General features: G+C 37.6%; 1 protein-coding gene across 2 annotated transcripts in view; it reads right to left on the reverse strand.

Moving 5' to 3' along the window:
- Positions 1-26,196, reverse strand: part of prkceb (protein kinase C, epsilon b) — a 94,705-nt gene extending 68,509 nt beyond the window's left edge. The window contains exons 1-2 of one of the 2 annotated variants that reach the window (XM_053501907.1): positions 25,249-26,196; positions 2,059-2,122 (exon numbers count right to left, since the gene is read on the reverse strand). In XM_053501907.1, the coding sequence (XP_053357882.1) occupies positions 2,059-2,122; positions 25,249-25,596 (412 nt within the window). In that variant the 5' untranslated portion in view covers positions 25,597-26,196. The remainder of the gene's footprint in view (positions 1-2,058; positions 2,123-25,248) is intronic. The other variant, XM_053501906.1, reaches the window with a different exon arrangement.
- Between the last annotated feature and the right edge of the window lie 299 nt (positions 26,197-26,495).

The raw sequence follows: 26,495 nt of genomic DNA on the forward strand, positions 1-26,495 counted from the left end.
CTTTAGACAGAGAGCCTTGTGTTTTCATGGTAACATGAAAAACTGTGTTTTTCTATTTTTTGTGTGTATGTATTGTGTGTGTGTGTGTGTGTGTGTGTGTGTGTGTGTGTGTGTGTGTGTGTGTTAGTAGCATCGGGGGAAAAAATAGCCGCTAAAAACTGAAAGACAGCTTAAAAACTGCTGAAAGAAAAGCAGTAACAAGACATAACTGGTTTCACAGACATTCTACAATATTAAATTTAATCATAAATGGTCAATAAATAGATTATAAACTTTAAATTTACAACTGTTGGCCAACTGCTGTGATACTGTATGTCAAACCCATGCTACATTCGACAACTAACTCCCAGGAGTTTCCCAGGACCCACAAGCATGGTCACAGTGGACTCCAATTCCCAGCGTATCATCTGCATGCAATTACGCACCACACTCACTTTAAGCTACTTAAACCACTCAGTCTCATTCATGAACTGCACAGCACTGCATCAGGCTCTATCCCGTCGTACTGAGTGTTCACTTAATCATGATCGTATTGGTTTTAACACGCTTTTTTTTTTTTTTCAGATCCATGAGTCAGCCAAGCCCCAGTGAAGATAGTTACAGATCTCTTGACCTCTTTCCTGTCTCTGATTGGGATTATTTGTTCATACTCATGTTTATTTTATTTCAATAGCTCTCGTTAGAATGTTTGTCTGCACTGTGTTTTTTCAGCACTGTTCTTGACAGTGGTATAAGAGGAATAAAACACACTCCTGTTACAAGAAAAGTATGCCACCTCATTATGCATAACTTTGTATTCCTTCTATGCCATGCAGAGTTCATAATAAACTGAGGTATGAGATATTTACTGGTATATAAAGAATACCAGGAATTTACCAGTATTTTAATATGAAACAGTTATTATTTTGTTTATGATTAAGTATAAGTCAGTATATATAATATCAATTACTATAAATTATACTTTCTTAAAAGCAGGTTGGTTGATTCCTGTACCAACAATGCCAGACAACTACCTTGATAGTGATCCCATTGGATTTAACTCTTACTTTATCTCTGCCTAAAAAGATAAATGTGAATCTGTTAGTCTACCCAGCTCACTGACCTCCTCACCTGCAAACTCTGCTTAAGCCAGTGACTGTTTGTACTGTATATAAGTGCACAGCATAGAGCCATTTAGATTTTATGTGAGGCCTAAGAAACCTTTCGGTCAAATGGGATTTAGCATTTGAAGAACTAGGGGGCCAGAGCACTGGGTGTTCTGATCCCTTACTGGCATGGCCAGCATTGACTATTTTCAGTGGTTTGTGCTTCATTGGCTTTTCTGTGGGATCGGGTTGGGGTAGCCTTTGGTCCCTATGGCTGTAAAATGGGCTTTGGGTGCCCATGATCCTGTTGCCAGATAATCAATGTTATTTAGTTCAGCTTGTGGTGGTGTTAGTGTTGTGGTTGATTGGTGTATGTTCTTATATAAAACAACATATATGGAAAACCTTATTCAATATAGACATATATGTCTGAATATCACACTTCGGGATGGGTAAACTTTTCTTATAAAGGCACTATCAATATGGAAGCTGAGGATATATTGCAGGCTGTAGCTGAGGATTTACACTAAGAACACAAGCATCTGAGAGACAAACATATGAAGTGTTTTCTCCAGTGGGAGGGAAGGACTCTAAACTGAGCTGTCTCTGATCACCATCCAGGAGCACTAAAGGCAGAGAGAAAAGCCTCTTAGAAATGGCTTAAAAGGGTGGGGCAAGGATTATTTCGCTGAACTTAGCCCATATCAGTCTGGCCTGAGTAATCATGCAACATGTTTTTGACCACAAAAACACTGAAACGCATCCTAGTCTAGGCTCCGTCCTAAATTCCTCATTTATCAAAGACTGTCAAGGATCAAATTCAGTCAAATCTATTTGTATTGTAAGCAAATCCAAAACTAAAACCAAAGGCATCCTTTTCAAGTCTGAGTCACTCAGACTGAAAACAATGGCTACTGTGAGCAATGTGGTTCATATCATCATGCGATTATTATTAACGAATGGATTACCTTACCTTCACTGGAAGATCCAGTCAAGTCGATGATGACGTACACCTTTCCCTCTGGCTCCAAGTCAATCTGTAATATGAATAGAATTAGCATGAATATGAAAAAATCACCACCTATGTGAAAATCAGAGTGCTTTAAATTTTGTCCTGCAAATCTCTTTTTACAAACAGTTACAGATCATTACACTTAAACATAACATTCGTATTACCTGCAAAGCCAGGTTTTACTATAAATCCATATTTTTCACAAGACTAGCACAAGTCTGCTTTGTTGTCATGCAACATCTCACTCTGGCCCTAAAGGGAGGTGAACTAGTGCATATCAGGAGTATCTTCAAGTAGAGCCATATTTTAATGTACTGTATGCTTTAACATCTACTTCAGAAGAATGTGATGGCACACAGACACACCTAAATGCATATCATTCTGGTGAAAAATACATTTAATGACATTATGAACATTCTCAAATGTTATAGTGAGGATGGTATTCATTAAACCACTCAGTAATAATGTGTGTTTACAGTGTTGATTAGAAATGTACAGTGCATCCGGAAAGTATTCACAGCGCATTACTTTTTCCACATTTTGTTGTCACAGCCTTATTCTAAAATGAATTGAAGCTCCAGAGGTCCTCTGTGGAGAGAGAAGAACCTTCCAGAAGGACAACCATCTCTGCAGCAATCCACCAATCAGGCCTATATGGTAGAGTGGCCAGACAAAAGCCACTCCTTAAGAAAAGGCTCATGGCCAAAAGGCACCTAAAGGACTCTTAGACGATGAGAAACAAAATTCTCAGGTCTGATGAGACACTCTGGCCACTTTACCATATAGGCCTGATTGCTGGATTGCTGCAGAGATGTTTGTCCTTTTGGAAGGTTTTCCTCTTCCCTCAGGGGACCTCTGGAGCTGTGACAGAGTGACCATCGGGTTTTTGGTCACCAGAGTGACCATCAGGTTCTAAGGTCCTTCTCCCCTGATCACTCAGTTTAGATGGCCGGCCAGCTCTAGGAAAAGTCCTGGTGCTTTCGAACTTCTTCCACTTCCAGATGATGGAAGAAAAAATGAATTGAATCCATTTTAGAATAAGGCTATGACATAACAACATTAGAATAACGCTGTGACATAAATGTGGAAAAAGTAATGTGCTGTGAATACTTTCCGGATGCACTGTAAATCATCCAACATTTTTTCTTTAAATAAGCTTTATTGAATATAAGCCTTTACTTTTGAAAACCCAGATGAAGCATTTTCTGTGTAGGACCTACAGTACTGAGCGATTAAAGCCTACTGTTTAAATCCAGTGTAAATGTAAACTAAGCGACTAGTGTGTCAAAACACATTTCATCAGGTTACTGGATGTTAGCTTGGTGACATGCAGTACCATGAATAACATGTATAGTTAATACTGTAAGAGGGTGAAGAAAGGGGGTAAATAAATAAAATAACTAATACTTAATTACATTTAATGATAAAAAAAAGATGTTAACATTTATCCTTACAGCAGTTCCGCTGTTAAAATAATAATAAGAAGTTTTATAGCTACGACTATTGGCCAATACTTAATAGCGTTACAACACACTTAATGCCCCAACCACAATGATTAAGTGCCTGACCTTATCTGTGTACAATTTACTGTATTTTATTTAAGATCTAAGTCATGCACAGTAACATAACACATACCCACAGCAGATAACCTGCCAGTGGATTGAATCTGAAATTGTAATCCAGTACTGCTCTGCTGTTCAGGACATTTTCCAGCTTGAAACCAATATTCAATATATGAATTGTAGCATAATGTGCAAAAGTCTTGAGCCACAACCCCCCCTCCCCCTCCCCATTTTAACGTTAAGTATTAAATTAAATTAACTTATGTAGATTAAATTAAAGAAAGGTTCTTTTCATACTGCCTAAAGATACAATTTAAAAATGGGTTGTTTACATTAGAACCACAGCAGCATTCTCATTTCCCCTCTCATCTGTTCTGTACCATTCAGCATCACCAGTATACCAATCAACGACCTGATCATCTGTCATCACCGCCACCTGTTTCTTACTGGTTCATAGCTTAAGTTTTATATATATATATTATGTTTTATAGGCGACTGTGTGGCTTAACAAACTAAAACTGGTCAGGTACACGAACTAGACAAAAACTTCCCAAAAATGAGAGCCAAAAGAGGTCCTTCAGGAAGCCTGGAGAACTATTGCTCAAGACTACATTAAACAATGCAAGAGAGTCTGGCTCTTTAGAAGCAAAATATGAAGAAATAATCAATGGCTTAAGACTTTTGCACAGTACTGTACTTTAGAGACTATAAGATACTGTACAAGATCAATGTCACATAATATTGACAGATTTTTTTTTTTATCCATTTAGAGCACTTTTGATGCAATCTTTATGGTGCATATCAGCTCAGCAAGAACAAATTTGGAAAATAAAAAAAATTTTTTAAAGAGTTTCTGTCATCTGTCATTCATGTCACTGTATGCTCAGCTGTGTATCTGTGCTAAAGGTGTCTCATGATTTATTCAGCACATACAAAAGACTGAGAGACAACAAAACGTACAGTATGGGGAAATTCTTCTGTTCTCAGAAACAAAAAAAAGCCCTTCATGTACAGTACACTGAAAAAATGATAATTATTAGCAGAAAAAAACAATGGAAGTCTGTAAAACATTATATTATCTAGGACAATTTGCTGCTCATTAATCATGAGCAGAGATTTGTTTAAAAAAATTATTTAAAAGAGTAGGTCAGTGTGTAATAGAGAGAGAGAGAGAGAGAGAGAGAGAGTGTACATCTCTATGTTTTTTTGTTTTTTTTTACTGGGGGTCTCAGCTGCAGCAGGGGTCTGGTGTGTATCATCTCTCACACATACACACACTGTACAGGCGACTGTACACACTGTCATCGGAGAGATAAAACATTGTGTGCTCAGTGTTGCCAGAGCTGGTGTCCTGACTTTGTCTCTGCAGCCCTCTCTCGCATTTTCTTTCTCTCTCACTGTCTTTACTTGCCAACTGTCTGCTTCACACCTATATATCACATTTTACCTTCTGGATAATTCGTCCTCACTTTTACTCAGTGCCATACTCGGGGGGGAAAAAACTTTTAGGCAAAATACTGCAAGGGCACTGTGAGTGCATTTGCCTTCCTTCATACACAAGTACACCCAAACACACACACACACACACACACGCACACAGTTAATCCATCATGAACACTAGCTCCACTGGAAAGATGAGCATTTTCTCCTTAAACACATGGGGACATGAGAGGAGAGGAAGATAAAGTGAACGCAGCTGAATTGAATTAAGTTCAGCTATTCAATTTTCCTTTACTTGCGTATGTCATCACACACACATTTGCACGTTTAAACACTGTTATTTGAGGAGCTTTTGCAAAAATATTTTGCAGGTGAGGACATATTTCTTCTGGGAAAGTATTTGGAGTATTCTTTCCTTATACACCTTTCACTTTGCATGTCTATTGCAGGCCCCTATGCAGTTCAATTATTTATCTAGGGCATTCCCCCATGTCTTTCTCTGATGCATTATATCTCATATATATCCCTTATTTGACTGACAGGTCTCTGGAAACCACATTTAGAATTTCACAGCAGACCATTGCAACTGCACAGCAGTCTGTTCTTAGACATGCAGACGATTTTATAGCCTGTTGTATGCACGATTCAAACATTTACGAGTTACTCTCTGTTGTGAAGAGATTTCAATTTGTAGGCCTTCCAGAAATCTTGATGTTTTTTTTTTTTTTTTTAATACAGGCTTAATGGAAACAAATATTAAAATGGATTGTTTCCAGACATCAAGCCAAAAAGACTGTTCATATTTCCATGATTACAATGCCTTATCAAAGACATTCAACGAAACTTCTATGTTCTATGCTGTTCTCTTTATTTTAGAGTCACTGCCACCCTTTTCCACATCTATTTTACTGAGCAGGAATAACGCAAGTACAGTCTTTGGAATTAAACATGGGCATACTGCAAGTGTACAGAATACAGTAAGGATAAAAGACACTCTAAAACATTATACATACTGTAGGCTTGTAATAAAGAATGACCCTGACATTGGTGTAAAACACAAACTAAACATATAAGAGTTCACAACTCTTTTGTGCAGTTTGTAAGCTAGTTAGATCCATCTATCTTGGAAGGTTTGTAGTCCAATCAGGAACCGTGCTGGCCAATGATGATTACCATTGTGTCTGGTCAACATTCCCACGAGCATTCACACACTACAGGCATTTTTGGAATGGCAATTAGCCTAATCTTTGGACTGTGGAAGAACACCGGAGTCCCCGGAGGAAACCCACCAAGCACGGTGAGAACCCCCAACCCCCATGCACACGGGAATCAAACCCGGACCGTGGAGGTGGAAGGCAACAGTGCTAACCACTGAGCCACCATGCCGGAAGCTAGTTAGATAAATCACTTCTAATCTTACCTTAACAAGTGTAAATGACACCATAAACACTTGTGTTCACATTAGAAAATCAATGCACTTTTGTGTTCATTCAATGTTGGGTCTAAAAGTGAAGTAAAACATAACATATTTTTAAAGAACAAATAAACACACAAAAAAAATAATAATTTAAGTGTAGTAACAAAATGTGTTTGTCCTTCATTTCTTGCCACATCTGTCTTAGACTAATGATAAAGAAGGTAAAGATTGGAGTCAAGTTTGGACAGAGCATCATGATACATGGATGCTTCTATTTAATCAGTCCTGGGGCTTGAAGGATAGATAAATGGAGCAATGCACTAGGACATGTTGGAGTCAAGTTTGGTTTAGTTCTCATGGAGGTAGAAACCAAATCTGGGTAGACGATGAATGTTTCTACAAGGTAAGAACTTCTGTGATCCCAAACAAACTTGTATCTCATTGAACAAAGTGAATTATCATTTGAATAATCCAGTATATAGAAGAGTTAGTAAACCTTGTATCTGGTGATTTTCACTACTGGAATCCACACACACATTCACACTGTGTACTGTAGATTAGTCTCAGTGACAATGCATTCCTGCAATAAACAAAGTGCATTATACAGATTATATCTATTTACAGTAAAATAATTGTAAGGTCGTAAGGTCATCAAACTAATATACTGAAGCAGATAGAGGATGTGAATTGACCTTCAGAATTTACTGTAATATTCACCAGACATTCAGAAAGAAAACAAATGTTTTTGTTTTGTTTTTTGTGAAGTTGGGCCCAAAGCATCTGTCCCAAAAATTGTTCTTGACATTATTCTTAACAAATTATGTTTATTTTACTGTCCATCGCTGTACTGAGACAGAAATAATTGAAAACTCATGAGCAATGCAATTACTGATGAACAGACGGATAAGCAGTTTAGTGGCCAGTCGTTATCTGTTCTGCAGTTTAAAGAGGAGCCGGTGTAAGTGAAGGAGGCCATTGATAGGTTAAAGAAACAAAAGAGACCCATCAGAGAGGTAGCAGATTCTTTAAAAGTGGTCAAAGCCACAATTGTGCATATTCCTAAAAAAACAAAACAAATGCAGTGACGAGCTCAGCAATACCAAAAAGTCCACTGAGGACAACTAAAGTGGTTGACAGCAGAATTCCTTCCTTAATGAAGAAAAAAAAACACTTCAGTTCAAGAAGAAGCTGAAATAGGCAGGTGTATCAATAGTTGTGTTCAAATGGAGTTTAATAATGTAAACACCACGATCCTAACTGCCTGACTCGATCAGAATGAATTTTTAATCATGAGGTGGGTGGTGGGAACCTTTGTTCAACTGACTTGATCTCATTGTTTCTCTCCTGATGGAATAAATATATTTTTTCTCTGCATGTTTGTCCTATGATGTGGGAACATTAGGTGAAATTTCTGGGAAGGACATCCCATTCCTGATTAATAAACTCTGTAAAAACAGCTCTCTTCCACCAGTCTTTAATTCAGTCTTTGGCAAGTTGGGGCACTGATTGGCTTACATTTCTCACGTAATAAAGCGTCTAACCAATAACAGATGAGACTGAATGGTTGTATCCAATCTTGTGAAGTAGAAGGCGAGAAATTTTGGAAAATATGTTAAGCCTAACCGAATCTCACAGTTCTTAGAAAATCCTATTCTTCACCTTCTTCTGTTATATTTTCACCAGATTTTACATTTTACATATGCGAATTTAAATGTGCATCTTATCAAATAAGTGTCCATGTAAGCAGTTAAGTAAAAGCCTGGCAAAGCAGCTCTAGGCAGAAAAACTCACTCAGCATTTGGTGGTTTAGATGGGCTTCAGCCTTTAGGAAGAGAAGACTACAAAGACTACAATGTTTTGCCGACCAAATATAAAAAAAAAAATGTTTGTTTAATTGTTAGTTTGTCCAATAATAATTTGGGCATGTGAAAATGAAGGGTTAATACTGCTTAACGGTTAATGCAATATTTTTGTTAAACCCTTTGAATTAAGAGCTGAACATCCAGCGTGGTTGTGTAAAGAGGCAAAAATATGTAAATGATGGCAATTTCCAAATACATATAGACCTGACTGTATGTATCGGTACCTTTTGTATAATACTTTACCCCCGCACAGTAATGAAAAAATATGTAACAGCACTTTTCACTATATGTCCTCATACTTCAGCATGGCTACTTAGTATGAACAAAAAGGAGGAATATAGTTACAACTGTAAATGTACTGTAAGGCATTTTCACTTAGGAGAAGTTCTTAAACATACTTCTTCTTCTACTGACTTCTGCATAGTATTTCTGTGTATATACTCTCTCTCTCTCTATATATATATATATATATATATATACACACAGAAATACTGTGCAGAAGTCAGTAGAAGAAGAAGAAGTATGTTTAATATATATATACATACAATGTGTGTGTGTATGTGTGTGTGTGTGTGTGTGAGACTGAGATGAGATTGCCTTATCTTGCACGCAAATACCAACTGTTACTGCCTTCAACGTCCTCTTTCTCTAGAAACGTTGTGTACTTTGCCTAACTTTTACCACAATAACTAAAGTTCACAGTTTTCCACACTGCAATACACTGCATTAAGTAGACATTTATGTACAGGTTTATAGGAAAATGTTTCAAATATCATCATTATTATGTTCATATATGAATACATACTGTGAACATTATAACCTTATTTACATGAAGGTTTACATAACTTGATATACGTATTACTGATGTTCAGATTCTTACTGATCCGTTATAGAAGTTTATGTAATGCATCCTGTGTAAACCTGTGTTGAGTGTGTGGTTACTGTGTACTTCTAACCTAACACCCACACATATCCTCTCTCTCTTACCCTTTCTCTCTCTTTCACTTTTCTGCCAGAACCATTCCCATCCTCTTTCATGTATGTCTCCACTCTCTTCCCTCCTATATTCCTCTCAGATGCACATCCTCCCTCCATTTCCTCCTTTAATCTAGTTTTGATGGAGCAGCCGTTATGGCTTCATTAGCCAGCACAAACTGTGCCTAATATTGACTATTATTTCAGCTTCCTGCCCCTTAGCTTTTCCAATCAATAGCTTTCACTACAGTCATGTTGTGTTAGAGCACAAAGAAGAAAACTGGAGCCACTGCTGAATTTAATGCTCATTATTTACAGGAAAAGGATGCGCCATGTGCGATCTGTGATCAGTCACAGTATCATTGCATTTCACTAATATACAGTACAGCTGTGCATTTGTAATTGTACACAGCTTGACAATGTAAAAGAATACAGCACTGGCTGATTATTTTTTCAGATGATTTCAGACCTATAGTTGAAACTTACAGCTGTACTGTATCTTATGAAATACACCCTGGACCTGATGTACTAAGCTGTTGCACCAGTTTTAGGCATAATTAGGCCACATTCACTAAAATCTTTGCACATTATGTAGCGCTACAAAAAGCCGCTCAAGTCTAAAGGCGCAATTTAAGAACTGTGTGTGTAACCAAGTGCTCTTCTCTCCCTTATTCATATGCATCGGGAAGTCAGCATAGTGTGGTTGATTATGTATTCTGCTTCATGTACCAAAGTTAGAGACATTAGCAGCAGGCTGTTGATTGCTTCTGATTTTTTTTCTCTTTAAAGCCAGGTGAAAGTTAGAGCCAAGAGTGCTGCTCGGAGTTGAGTATCCAGTGTTGTTAGAGATGTGGAACTGGGCAACTTTAAAACTTTTAGAGCACACTGATTTCTGTTTGTTTATAAAGGCCATATTTAAATTCATACACCACATGGAAGGCGTTAACGCTAAAATTGTAAAAAGGTCTCGCTTCCTAGTGGCATTTTAAATTCTGACCTTAAAATATAGTTATTTTTGTCCATAACTTTTCCACATCCTGGAAATTAAATATGGTGCAGTTTATGATATGCCGATGCAGCTGATTAGTGGTAAGTACAAGTTTAAACAGGATCCACATGCAGAGGTGGCTACGGAGACACTTGGCCACACTAATTTTGTAGTGTAAATACTAAAGCATCAAAATTCAACTAGTTTTCAAACAATGATCTAGCTAAAGATTATACAAAATCCGATCAGATTAATATGATGTGTAGTTGCAGTAAGATCAAACATTCATACAAATCAAATAAAACAAGTTTTATCTTCATGTTCATATACTTACCACAAGGGTAGTATCATAGCACTGTATTCACTGTGATGCACAGGGCTTTACTATTACATTCATATGTGCACATTATGCAGTAAACAATTTTTTTAACTTATCTATGTAGTTTTAGAAGGAACCCTTCAGAGAGACCGGTGATAACTAATGAAGCGGTTTATATATACACAGCATACAGTTTATTTCACCAATGTTCATTACTTGTGGGAGTACTGTTTTTAACACACGCACACCTTATCAATGTTATGAACAAACATTATAGAAAAAAAACATTAAACTTTATTTATTAGTGATACAATCCTGCATCGGCATCACGTGACAGTGCTGCTCTGAATGACTACGCTATAGAAGCCCACAAGTGACCACGGTTACAGAGGGCTATAGGAACATACGATGGCTCTACAGCAGTCATTAAAACCCATAGCTGTGAAACATTATGAGTCACTCTGATGAACCCCAGTAAGCCATGAGTTTACCGTTAGTGTACCCACGGCTTACTGTGATTTGTGAATTTATAGCAAAAGTCATGAAAATAGAAACTGTTTTCCCCTCAATGTACAAAACACTTTGTAGAAAATTATATGTGGCAGCATTGGCTGTTCACAAAGGCCAAACTGACTGACGTTGAAATCCCCTAGGTAGTTATAAAACTACTGTTATATACTTTTTTCTTTTATTTTATATTCTCTTTAGGTAAGCTTATTTATAAATCTGATGGACACCCTCATTGGACTATGGGAAATACTAATAGTCCCTCAAATAATGCTCGATACCCATTTGATTTTTTAAGAATTGCATGGAAATCGTTAGTAGTTCGATTGTTCTTTAATTAAGCAGATTTTTGTCTTTGTCACAGTTGAAAAGTCTTTCTTGCCTAACCCCTTCCCTCAGTTTTGGGTTTATGGAATTTGCCATTATGTTACTTTATTAACCACAATGCACCAAAAAATTAATAATAGTTTTGCTCTTTTGTGTGATTATATTTTAATATTTAATTTAAATCTGTGACAATACATCTCACAATACTACACAGTGCCCAGAATCTCAAGGTAAAGATACTCAAGAATGAAAGTACTGTGCGGGAGACAAGTCATCTTCAGGGTGCGACATGAGTCATGAGTGAATTTAAAGAGTATTACATTGGTGTAATACATGCTTCAGCACCAAAGATGCCTCTTGTATGGGGAAAACCCAAAGATGGGTAGGAAGTGGTAGGTTTTTACCTACAAAATAGAACACATAGAAAGATTTACAGGAAAATAACTTTTCACTTATTAAGTACCCACATCAGTACTTTTTTGTTTTCTACTGAGATATTGCAGGACTGCAAACGTTATTGTTGTTGGCCAGATATAGTCGAAACCAATTTATGTATATATTGAGAGCTGCCCAGGTTACCATCATGAAGGGGCACATAAAACGTGTCTTTTTGTTAGTGTAATACTATTTCTGACTAGATTAAACCTAGTGTACAAGCAATTGCCCAAAGTTTGTGCTGGGTTATTTATTTATTTTTTTGTTAGTAAACCACTAACACCTGTGGTTAACGCGTGGAGATATCCGTGTGCAGTGTAAAGTCAAGGTGCAGGTCAATCTAGAAAAGATAAGCTAGACACATATTTGGACGTTACTGATGTCAGAGTCAAACATAGTGGAAAAAACTCTCAGATGCTGCTATAGACTTTACTTCCTCCCTTCATCATTAAACCCGCAGCTTCAGTCAGTGATTTCAGCTAAGCAATCATCAGAGTGCATTTTAAAAAAACTGGTTCGTCCTTAAATAGTGTAATATGACACACAGATTTATTATATTTGCTATACCACATTTATTACACCATCATCGATTTTTCTTGTTACTAGAGCAGTCGAAAAACAAAATTAAGAAAATAATTATAAAAAAATTAAAGGCATTATTTGCTTAGCAAAAATAATTATTTTTAACTATAAAATGTTTTAATTATTTTTATTCCTGGTGAACTAGTAAACATTATTAGTTGTGCCAAATCTAATGTCTTTGTCACATTTGAGAGCTGATATTTTGATATTGTTTAACTGGTGGAAAGAGAAAGCGTACAGTACAGTATTAATACCTTTAAATCTATTCCATCACTTATTGTAATCATCGTAAAACTGAGCAAAGATCTCAAGACTTTTTATTAATGCACATTACAGAAATGAAAAAAAAGAGGACTGTAAATTAATTACATTTGTTATATCTGCACGCATGGTTTTGTTATGTGAGGTTGACATATCAGGTTTTTTTACTAATAAAGACAAGCAAGAAAAGCACATGCACAAAGAGAGAATGAGAGATTAAAGAGGAAGAAATATAATATCCTTGGTCCTAGGTTGTTATGAACAGTAGGGAGTGTGGGAAAGGTTGCATTAAACCTTATGCGGGATGACTGTCCGTATTATGCTTGTCAAGGAAACTGGCTGCTTGGCATGTTCACACAGTGAGCATGAAGTGACTTGTATCTACTAGGAGCTGAAAAGGAAAACAATCAAAGGCCTCATACAATACTACTACCTAACATACTACTGGAATTTCTACTTGCTGATTTTGTTTTAGGTGGCCACAAATGGGATTTATTCAGAGTATTATGAGAGAATATTTACCTTAATCCAGAAATAAAACAAGGTCTTAGTGACACAAAGTAGATTCGGATCATTTGGATCTTTACTAAATGATTGTAGTCTCTCACAATGAATGACATCTTTTTTCAGTTCCATCTTGGTACGCTGTTTGCAGAAGGTGCGCTAAGCCTGGGAGCAGAAGCATGAGCTCTTGAAGTCAGTTAGATAATTACCTTAAAATCCTACTAAGACAAAAAGAGACAAAAGAAGACAAAAAATGCCTCATTATCTAAGCCTAGCAAAAAGATAAGCTCTGTAGAAATGCTACGATCAGCAATTTTGACTGGTCCAGTCTGGTCCAGTCTGGTCTGTCTCACAGTCCTACACCCAACTTTGTTGGAAAGTGACAGTGATGATTAAGCATTTATTCATCAATATCTCTGCAAACATCACAAATCCCTTCCCCTACTCTCTCTGGATCTCTCGCTATCTCTCTGGGAAGTAAACGTGGGAGACTGAAAACAGGAAGCCAAGGCTACCGTGTGACTCAAACACAGTGCTGGTATTTTTAGCGCAGGCCACAGCAACCCCTTGGCCCCCGTTTCCTTCAGGCCAGCAGGAGGACACCACTATCCACTCCTCAATACTGCCCACTGGGAAAGCAGGTCAGTCTAAGAGGGGCTCCTATTGTACTTGATTGATTATCGTCTCATATCGGGTTTGTCTGGAAACAGCAGAGAGTTTTAAGGCTACTAACATGAGCATGGCATGGAATGGATAGGAACACACCACCTGTCTGAACTGTCTTACAAGTTACAAGCAACAAGATAAGCATGGTAACTTACGAGATGTCATGAGTTTGATTAACAGCACTCTGTTCTCTCTAAAGAGGACAGAGGTGGAGAGTAGGCTATTGGTGCAGGGCAAGGTCAAGTCTGGGTGGGTGAGTTTAGACTGGGAGTGAGAGGGGCTTTGTCAGACTGCAATACCATGCTCAGATGTCAGCGCTATTGTTTCTACAGCCGAATTAACCTGCGTCACAGCCCTAGGGTGAAGCACTCACAGTGACGCCACATATCACAATGTTGCCTGCTTGAATTCACTTCAATAATGTCACACAGTTAACATACAATTCACACATACAATGAACCCAAACGCAATCGTTCACGATATTCATGACAATTCTAAACATGTCTTACTGTATGAGTCATTTATTCTTGTGGTAATCCTTCATATAGTGCCATATAAAGTACTAATGTATATACAGTCAAAAAGGAAAAAAGAAAGTACACTCAGCTTCAATTCTTCAAATATGTTTTTTATGAGCCTAAAGTGTGTGTGATTTCCTCACCAACTTCTATAAGCAGACAAACCTCATTTGTTACCCCCTAATTGTTTATATCGTCAAAATGTAAACCAACATTTAGATACCAGATAGGAAATAATATGTACAATTATTTCCAGGACCATTAAGATAGTAATTAACACCCAGGTGTTAATAATGAAGATTAGTTAATCAATGTTAGTTAATCATCAAGAAGTGTGAAAATCTCTATTAAAGCAGAATTTTTGTTTTTTTATTTGTATAGTATTTTTAATAATAGACGTTGTGACTAAACCACTTTAAAGAAATATATAATATATAATATATACAGAAATACAGTGGAACCTTGGATTACAAGCATAATTTGTCCTGGAAGTGGGCTTGTATTCCAAAACACTCGTAAACCAAATAAAATTTTCCCATAAGAAATAATAGAAACTCAAATTATTCATTCTACAGCCCAAAAAAAAAACATAAAAATTATTAATACAAAATATAAAGTAAAAATAAAACAAATTAACCTGCACATTACCTTTAAAAAAAAAGTAAAAATAAATCCCGACAGATAAGTATTTCCGTTTATGCGTGCAGGCGCTGTATGTGTGTTACCAGTGAGGGACGCGCACTAAGACCCAGCAAGGGAGTCGATTACCCACATCCGCAGCGCAAGAAAGAAAAAAAACACTGGCTCAGATGTGATCATGTTATGCTCGGCGCGCATGCAAGAAGCGCATGCGTGATACATGATACCTGGTACTTGAAAACCAAGACTTGCTCGGCACTTGAAAACCAAGACTTGCTCGTTTTTCAAGTCAAAATGTATTTAAAATCTTGCCTTGTCTTGCGAAACACTCGCAGGCCACGTTACTCGCAATCTGAGGTTTCACTGTATATCGAAAATAAGATATCTGAAGATTGATTTCCCATAAATTATTCATAATGAGCAAGCAAGAGGTCATGGGGCAAGGACACACTCCCTGAGGAGAAATGAGGACGAAACCTTAAAAGAAATCAGACTCAAAAGAGAATCCATCCTCATCTGATACTAGATAGTGTGAACTGTGAATATATAGTGAAAAAGTGAAACTGTGTAATCAGGAATGCATACATTTATGAGAAACATGGGCATTTTATTTCTAAATCCAGCATTTTTTTTAACTAGTAATAAATATTCATAGCACTTGCAGTTCAAAAGTGTGGACACACCCTCTAATTAAATGTTTTTGGTTTAGTAATTTATGTTCTGCATTATATAACAATACAGGGGGGTTCACACTTTGAAGTAACAACAAAAACAACAACAGTTGTTATTATAAGACATAAAGGTTCACTGGAATAGCTCTTACAAGACAAGTGTAGTCAAGTGCATTTGCAAAACCCATCAAGCACAATGATGACACTGGCTCTTATGAAGACCATGCTAGGAAAGCAGGAGCAAAACTTTACAAATGATTTACAGAGCATAAATAGCAGACACATTTCAACATCAACTATTCAAAGAAGATTACTGGATATTTTGGATGCCTTTAGCATTGTGTTACAATGTAGAAAGAAATGAGAGGAGGTGGAGAGGAAAAAGGCCCCTTTTTTAAAAAAGCATATGGCAACATCACTCACGTTTGCAAAATTGCATTTGAAAAACCACAAAAGTTCAGAAACAATATCCTTTGGATTGATGTGACCACACACATGTGGCAAAAACAAACATGGCATAAAACAGGCATTTCACCACAAACACCTCATACCATCATTGCACTAAAATTTTGGTGATGAAACTGCCAAGTCAAGGACCAGACCTGAACCTTATTTAGATGCTGTGATGGGATGTTAAGAGAGCTATGCGTATATGAATGAACTCAAACAATGTTAAAAGAAGATTGAGCCAAAACAATCTGAGACTGCTAATCGTTAAAGGAAGCATTAACTTCCTTTTACAGTCATTTTAAGTTAGTACCCTCTCTTTTAATTCTATATGTTTTTGTGTCAAAACATAATAAAATCATCTAAATATAGTGGGTCCTACATAACAACATATACTTTTTGTGTTACTAGTGTTTTCTTATAAATTTAACAATAATGAATTTATTTTATTCATTAATTCATTCCTGTTTCTGTGTGGATGGTAGTTTGCATGTTTCCCCCTTGCTTGGTGGGTTTCCTCCAGGTACTCTGGTTTCCTCCCACAGTCTAGTTATGTAGATTAGGTTAATTGGTGTTCCCATATTTCCTGTAGTGAGTGGATGGGTATGTGAGCCCTGCGATGGATTGGCACCTTGTCCAGGGTGTACCCCACCTTGTGCCCTAAGTTTCCTATTCTAGGCTCCAGGCCCCTCATTGAATTTAGAATACAGTACAGGATAAAGCGGTATAGACGATGAGTAAGTGAGATATATTTTACCCAAAAAACACATAGAATTAAAAGAGGGGGCACTAATTTTGAACATGACTCTTACGTATAACCTGGTGAGGACTACACAATCATTATATAGCCCTGATAAATTAAAATGTAGGTGTGCTGCACTCTTATTAAATAACTTTAGTGGTAGATTCTGAGCACATTATTGAATGTCTCTTACTATAAAATGTTTTAACTTTACATGTTAGTCTTAATAAATAATCCAAAAAAATGAGCAAACTTTCCATAAATTTATCCATTCATTTTCAGTAATCACCATATTCTAATCACTACTGGTTTGTGGTGGATCCAGAGCTTATTTGGGAATAAGATCCTGGATAAGACAATTTAGCTTCATTTCACCAATTCACCTACTGGAATGTTATTAGAATTTGGGGTGAGACCAACAATATGCTTACTAAATGAATGTGTAAAACTTCACACAGACAGCAAACTCAGTTTAAGATTGGACCAGGGACCCAGGAGCTATGAAACAACAATGCTACCTGCTGCACCATCATGTTGCTTGTGAATGAGTAAGTTAATGACCTAACTCCTCTGTTAAACTATACTGTATGTCTGCATTACATAACATAACTACTCTCAACACAAAATCCAGTTGAACAAAACAGTAAAAAAAAAAAAAAAATTCAATTAGGGTCCTAACTTAGAGTCGCCAGCAAGATAATATAAATTCACATTTAAACCCTTTAAAAAAGCTGTTTATGGGATTTTAGTTTAGTTAATATTACCCTGCTGTAAATGTTCATAATTTTACAATACTACCAGTGGATAATGTTTTTATCAACTTACTGTACATTTTCAATATAAAACTGTAATTATCATACCGTATCCTACTTCATTATAAAAATTGTTGCTATAAATTTACACTAGCTGACTGTCAGCACCTTTACTGGCACGTTATGGCGCTTAATTGTTTTAAAGTCTGCCATGTCACTTGAGATGTTTGAAAAGTCCTGGCACTGACGTCTTGAGCAATGTGACGAAAAAAATGACGCAAAACCTTGAGCAAAAGTGACTCACAACTCAGTTTGTGAACGCATGACAACACTCCATGCAAAGTGAATGGAAAGCATCAGCTTCGGATATGTCAACAGAACCGTGTAAATGCAGCTGAAAGATGGCAGGCTGGAATTAACTTCAGGCAGCACTGATAATGTTAGATGATCATGTAGAGAGGCAATTTTTTTAAAATGCTCGGGACGAGAATTGTACTTTAAGATGCTATCGTTAATGATGGAATTGTTGATAACTTATGAGTAATTGAGAACCATGACATAACTGTCTCCTCCCAGTCTGCCTCAGACAAAATGACTCAAGTGGCATTATGAAATAAATTGGCCATTGGAAAAAAAAACAGCTTTGTGAAACAAAAGAGTTAAATAAAATAAATAAAGGACCTAGGCGGTAAACTCTGCTTTTGTAAAAATAATAAATAAATACAGATGCAAATAATGGGTTCGTTATTCGTCTTACAAGAAAGGTTCACAGACAATTTAATTGAGGTTAGAAGTGTGCATCAGTACTACGATCTCGCCAAACACAACAACAGCAAAATCATACCAGTGGAAGGGTTTCACTTTCATGGGGCATGACATGACAAAACAACTGTGATATGATGAAATTGCTGGCTTTTTCCACCTCTGGGTTTTTCCCCAGCATTCTTTAAATGTCGATGATGATGATGATGACAGTGGGACCGTAGGATTTGTACAGTGTTGGCCAAAAGTATTGAGACAAATGTAAAACTCAAGTTCAAGTTATTGCTAGTAATGCAAGTAATGCAAACTTAAACTATAGAAAGGGTTGGAAAGGAAAACATAGCAGGATCAAAACAACTGAGCAATGCCACGATATTAATAAGTAACAACTGGAAGAGCATGTTTCTAAGGGAAGGTCGGTGTTTAAGTGCAGATTTTACTAAAACATTATGTAACACAATTATGTAATTGAGAATGAGCAGAACAGTTGTTTGTTTTTCTTCAGTTAAGTGTTAACAGTCTGTTAATTGTTAACATTCATTTGTGTCTTCATCTAGGTCTCACCCGGTATGCTGAACGCTTGCACTTCATATTCCTTATGTCACCTACACTACAGGCTGAGACACCAATCTAACACTTATCCACAGCTAACACTTCCCGAAATTTACATAATGGTTTCAGGATTGACACATGACAAGACAACACACTGCACACATATCTATCGTTTTCCTGCCTCTAAAATAAAGACACTGACAGAAGGAATTTTTACAGTTGCAACCATCAGTTTACAGACTTTACGTACATTACACAAACACAATGAGAAATCAACCGTACACTGATGTTGAATATTTTTCTGTTTAAAAGTAATTTAAAGGCTTGTGTAATAAAATACTATTCTGGTTGCGCAGTACAAACCACTGGAAAGTGAGAAATAACCAGCATGCACAATTATTAAAGAAACACAAAGAGAAGGTTAAACTTTAATTATGTCTGCTGATTAGTGTTTACAGTATGTGGCATGTTGTCGCACTGTGTCACATATTCTGACTTTGTGCTCGTTCTATACTAAATCGCCACCCCAGACAGACAGCAAGGAATGCAAAAATTCACACACGGTGCCTGAGAAAGGTTTCAGTTGAAAGTACTCCTTGAAAATTGGCAACATACTGAGATGCATGTAACGGCTTGTAAAGTGAAAGGCATATGAATGAGAATCTACACAAACTCGCCTTCTCACAGACACTAACTCAACTGAGAGACATTAAATCCTGAGTCAGCAGTGTGGAGGAGGTAGCAAGTGTAGGCATGTGCCATACATATTTGGACTTGTGTTAACTGTTCCTGCTTGGTTTGCCAAGAGCCTTTTGCATCCAATATATTTGGTACATACCACGTCTTCTTTCCACTTTTCTTTCACCCACTTGACTATTGTTTTACGGGAAGCCTTGGCCAACAACATGTTACTACCTGACCAACTCACCCACTGAGTTTCAAGTGTCTGGCAGCAACTCCTCATTGCCTTGAATCGATTTAAACTCATTCTGAAAGCTTTCTGCCTTTCCTGGAGGAAGATTCCTGTTTTCAATGAAAAGTACTTTGGAAATAAATGGCAAGAATTTAACGATAGTCATGGCTAGCGTTTCTGAGTCTAAGTAACTAGACTGTCAGCAGTCATATTAAGTTTAACTTCAGATGAATAGCAAAACATTTTTCATATTATAATGCAAGCAAAAATCTGCTAATTTATAATACAGTAATAACTTTTTAATGATTGAAAAATATCTTCAGGTATAATCCATTCAAACCTTGACATAATTATTTAGTTATTTAAATACACTATATTTGGCCAAAGTAGGTGGAAAACTTATCACACCTCAAAATGTGGATCTTCCCCCAAAATTAAGCCACAAACTTTAAAGCATGCAATTGCATACAATGTCTCTGTATGCTATAGCATGACCATTTTACTTCACAGAAACTAAAGGGGCCCAAACCTGTTCCAGCACGACAGACAAACAAGCTCTTGTCAACTTGGTTTGGCAAGTCTGGAGTAGAAGAACTCCAGCGTCCTGCAAAGAGCCTGTACCTCAACCCGCACTGAACACCTAACCAATGTTTTGGAATGCTGACTTTGCCCCAGACTTTCATCATTACATCAGTTCCTGACCTCAATAATACTGTGGTGAAATTGGTATAATTCCCCACAGCCATGCTTAAAAATCTAGTGGCAAGCCATCCCAGAAAAATGGGAGAACAAAAAAGGGGGAATAAATCTGCAAAGGAATGTGGAACACGCACATATAAGTGTGACAGTCAGGGGCCCGCAAACTTTTGGTGTATTATATACAGTATGTATGGTGTATTCGGTGTCTTTTTGTGAAATATAATGTATTTCTCAATATGATAGAATACTGTCATGAGCAAAGAAAGATGTCAGGAGGAAGAAGAAGAAGAAAAAGAAAGCAAATATAAATACTTTATATTCATATTTAAAATGATACTTAGATAAATTACACCCTATCACTTCCTATCAGTGTTTACAGGTTTCATACTATTGCAGTTTTTAAAATCACTGTTTAAAGAAATTACTATGTCTATGAAGCCGACAGACACAACCTATATAAGGAGATATAATAATTAGACTAGCATTGCTAGTTTTTCCTTTAACGTTGGTAACCTGCAGTAATCTCATTGCATATATCTCATGACAACACACATTATAAAATGGGATTACAGCCCTAAAACTCTACAACAGTTTAACCATCCGAGTTAGGTCATCTCCACATCTCATCAGCATTAAACCACATTTAAAACCCATCTGTCTCTTTAGCCTATGTCTAGCTATAAAATGAATGTTGTATGGTAACACAGTAATGTGTTTTATCTGTCAGTTGCATTTATTTTACATTTTTAACTTATGTAATTTTGTATCTTATCAAAATATCTATATTGTCTTTTCATCAGCTTAGTTTTGGGGGTAGTACAGTGGAACAGTGGTTAAACTTAAAGCCCACTTAGGGCTGGGGTGGAGTGTGAATGTTTGCCCTGTCATTGGTTGATTTAGTCCGGGTACTCAGAATGTGAGTGTGTGTTTGTCTCGTGTTTTGGGTTGGCACCCCATACAGGGTGTACCCTGCTTTGTATCCTGAGATTCGGGAACAAGGCAGTTTTCTGAGATGACCTTAGACATGAATTAATCAGTTACCTTGGGTGGTTTTGTTTGTTTGTTTGTTTGTTTTTTACATAAAAAAACACTGCCCTTGCCTTACCTTGGGTAGAATATCCTTTTAATGCACAATATCTTGCTAACATTAAGCAAGAATATTCGTCTTGTTTAATGCTAGGATAAGAATAAATCTTAATTCTCTGTGGCACTTTCTGTACTGGTCATTTAAAACATGTTTTAAAAGCTCTGCGGCAGCCGAACATGTAAAATATACTCTATTTAGGTTAAAAAGAATATTTGACAGGTATAGAATAATAACGTAATTACGCAGTGCCGTGAGTGAGGACAGAAGAGACACAGAGACACACAAGCTGGGAAAGAGAAGCGAATAAAATGGTCCTGTTAAAGTTTACACAGCCGGCAAATCTCACACGTCACACCTCCAGCGAGTTCTGTTATGGTGTTTTAACTCAAAAGTGAGTGGTCATGAAACGCTCCTGCACAGAGCTGCCGCAAAGAACAACAACCCGTTGGCAAGCAATAAAAAAAAAACCTAATGACAAACTCAAGTGGAGAACAGACAATGAAAGTTTTTGTCTGGAAGGTTAAAGGGATTTTGTTTATGCTTCTGCATGCGTGTGAATTTCCAAAGAAAAGGACGTCAAAGAGAATTCCCAGTTATGGACAAATCAGCAGTGAGCAGCCAACCATCACTCACCTTACAGCACAGGCAACTTGCTCCTGACACAAAAAGATTGCATATATGTTCTCTCTACATTACACACACATACCATATAAACAGTACACACAAGACTAAAGAAAAAGAGATCTCTGATAGGAAGGAGACTAATCGGTAGTGTAATTATCAGTGTTAATTAGAATGTGTTGTCAGAAAAAAACTTTCAAATTTATCTATACAATCATTGGATTGATTAAACGTTCAGCACAATCATATTGTACTAGAATCATTGTTTGGGGTTATTAGAAATTCTTTAAAAATTCCTGGCTAAGTATTTACGTACATGTTTTCTTTTTCAACAATAATGCACTGTCAGGCACAACAAACCACCAGATTAAATCTAAACACCCACATGAGCCACGTCTTCAGACGCCATTTATATGTTTCAGTACTGCAGTATTTGTATTCACATTTGGAGAGTAACATGAATATCAGATTAGGACATTAAAATCCTCTTTGCAAAAAAAAATCATCATAAAAAAACACAGAGGTTTTGTTTAGGATCGAACTTAAAGGTGAAATCGGGTCCAGAGGACAAAGTATGATGTGCTGTATGAGAAAAAATATCTGCAGCAGAATACAAAAAGACAAACTTGTTTGTGTGTCACAGATAAAGAGCTTGTACATTACATCATGCATGTATATCTTTCCAACAGGACGTATGAAGTGTTACCTGGTAGGTTAAATACAAATCTAAAATGTTCACACTGATGTCCCAAAAACATGAACACCAGAAGAGCAGGCAGAAGAGCAGGCAGCTGGCAATCTGGGCCACACTGCCCCTAAAATGAACACTGCCCATGCAATGAAAACGCTCAAAGTGACTTTAGAATCTGCTCACAGGGCTTTGTTCACTATAGATAGCCAGTACATCAGGCTATGACCAAGCTCACTCTTAGGGATTTGACCATCCTATCCTGACTACTCTTCACATGCTGCTCGACTTTTTAATTAGCTTTTTCTGGTTTTGTGACTTCTTATTCGCTATCTATCTATCTATCTATCTATCTATCTATCTATCTATCTATCTATCTATGTCTCATTTTAGCTCCTCCCTCCTCTGATTAATATTTGCATCATACATAAACTGACATTTTGACTTTTTAATTGTGACATTTTTAATCAAAAGTGGTAGAAAGATCAAATGAATGCAGCATTTTTTTTTTTTTTTTTTTTACTTACCCTTGCTACGTACAAAATATGTAAATGTTCGTTGTGTGGGTAATATAACCTACGGCAATACTACGGCATTAGAAAATACCAGAACATAAGCATAAACAATTATTCTTACATTTTACAAAACATCTATCCAGATGGTTGCTGCTTAGCTGTCTTGTAAGACAGCCACATAATTCCACCTTGCCTTTGTAGAACAGACTTCTGTCAAAGGGGGCAAAAGTTTACCAAAGTCCAAGTAAACATGTGGACAAGTTCTTTTAAAAAGAGGAAAAATTTTAATTTGTTGCAACCAAATCCATGGAAATGCCATGGAAAGTTCTACCAACACAGAGTGAGCAAAGAGACATTATGGGCCAGAAGTGTGAGCAAAGATTATGGAAAGCTTTTACACTTTCAATCAGTTCAATTCAAGACAAGCAATCACAAATGAAGAGGAGGAGTCTAAAATCTACATTTTAGATGGCTAAGAACAGCAGGAGAAGCAAAATCCTTCATCAATGTTCACAAAACTTTGCATCAGAAGCATGCAGGGAGTTAATTTTCTGCAAGAATGTCAGTAACGAATTAGGAATTGACCAATACACAATACACAGGTATTCATACTCGGAACATATCATTAATAAAAAATAAGTAAATAAATAAATTGGCGGGGTGTTCTTATCTTTGTGCCAAAACAAAAGCTGCCAAACTTCTGCCTGTGTGATTTGTAATATAAGTGTTATAAAAAATTCAGCACGTCCTTACATCAAGATCTGATAGAGGTACATCAATAATTTAAACCTCTTTGTCTGCCGTGAATAAGTAAGTCAAAACTCTAGGCCCAAATTGTGACCTGTCCTTGAAACGTAATGTACACCTGTCACATCACCCTTCAAACGAGAGACATAGACAGACAGAGACTGAGATTGTGTCATCCCATATAAAATAAACCCCTGTTTATAGCATCTGTGCAGGAATAAATATAAATACGGGTGCTTTTTCTAATAAGCCACTGGCAAATGGGAAGCCTGTGAATTTGAAGTTGACTTTATTTTTTTTAAGTAACATTTCAAATGTTTTTCATATGAGACGTATCATCATTACATGATATTTAACAATAATTAATCCGAGCTCAAATATCTGCATTTATTATTTTGCAATATTTTTCATTGTTATGAATTAATCAATGCAGGACTGTGAAACCTGTTTAAAGCAAGATACATCACTGCATACTGTATGCTTACACATCAACAAGAAGATCTGTCAGGTCTCTATTTTCTTAAATAATTCATTTAACTTTAACCCTATCTAATTGCTAACTCTATTAGTGTGAACAGGACCACCTGTACCTAAATGAGACAAACATCTTGCCTGTCTCGCTTTCGAGACGATTGCGCAATTGGCCGATCCTGCCCTGTCTGGCCGTTTACTATCAGACTACATGACTGCACAGCAGTGCTAATATGGCTCTCTACAGCTGCGGGGAATATTTATGACAGGCTGTGTGTGTGTGTGTGTGTGTGTGTGCACTCTCTGCTACGGTCTCTATGCAACCAGTGAATGTGAACGCTGATCAGGGGCTACTGCAAACCTGCTTACATCGGGGATAGGAAAAGCATCATGCTTGGAAAGAAAAGAATCATTTATTCGGTGAATGACATGATGCATATACAATATAAGAGTGGTAAAAACGCCAGGAAGGGCGGTCATACCCAGTCCTCGAAGTGCTTGCTGCCGTTCTGCAGAAGGTCCTCGAACTGGATGGTGCAGTTGGCCACAAAGTCGTCATAGCCAATGGGCGCGTCATGAAAGACCGACAGCTCAATCTTGTGTCCGTCACGCACCTCAGCTACAAACTCATCGTGCCATGCAGGGCTGTTGGTCTTCGGCTTGGTGGATGTCTGCCCCACGCGTGAGTCGTCCACATTCAGGGCGATGTAGGGGTCCAGCAGGAAGCTCTGCGCCTTCGGTCCCACGGCATGCCTCAAAGACCAGGCTGTAGGTTTCAGGTCCAGTGCCTCGATTATCTTGATTTTCAACAGCCCGTTGAAGACCACCATGGTGACGTGATTACGGCAGTTGATTCCTCAGACCGCACCTTTAATCAGCCCTGTCACTCCGGTGGGTTCTTCAACAGGGCGGCTGAGAAAAATCTCGGCACTCAAGCACTCCAAAATCTCCCTGGCTGAAATGAACAGTGAAGTCAGACTCGCAGACAGTCCTCCAGGCAGCACGGACACAAGGGTTTCACTTCTTTTAGCGCTCTGATGTCGAGCTCCACAAACACATGAGATTTGGATTTGAATAATAAAAAAAAAAGCAGCTCGATCGTCAATGCGTCAAAAAGAGAAAAGAAACGCAACGATCTTCACACTTCGATCTCTGCATGAGAGCAAAAACATGCCCGAGCTGGAGCTCCTCAGGGGTAGAAATCCTCTCCTACTATTTCTCCTCCCCAGGCCGGAGCTCGGGACGGAGTCCAGTTTGTGTCCCGGGCATCTGGAAAGGCTTTACCTCACACACGTCCAGCTGGTGAAGGGAAAAGCTTCTAGGGCCGAGGAGGATAGGTGCCGTTTCCGTTCGCTCTTCTTCAGTTTCCCGGGCCGTTTAGCTGTTCATCGGTGCTCGGTTTCCTGCAGCCCTGCCTCTTCCCCCCTCCTCCCAGCTGTGTGTGAACACTACAGTGCAGGAAATGCGCAAAACGCGTCAGTTTGCCCAAACCGTGTTTACAGGGAATCAGTGCAGCACAGCACAGCTATACATACTCATCATCCCTAGTATGAATTCATCATACATGTGTGTAGATTTGACATTTACAGTGCCCAGATGAAATGAAATGTGCAGTGTTAAAGTCAATTTTGATCTTCAGCTTAACCGTGCTGCTGCTGCTGCCGGGTGTGAACGCGTGTATAGCACAGGGGTTTATCAGGTGTGTACATTTTAGTGCACTTGCTTAACA

The sequence above is a fragment of the Clarias gariepinus genome, chromosome 8 (genome assembly GCF_024256425.1).
Source record: "Clarias gariepinus isolate MV-2021 ecotype Netherlands chromosome 8, CGAR_prim_01v2, whole genome shotgun sequence".
NCBI classification, from domain to species: Eukaryota; Metazoa; Chordata; class Actinopteri; order Siluriformes; family Clariidae; genus Clarias; species Clarias gariepinus.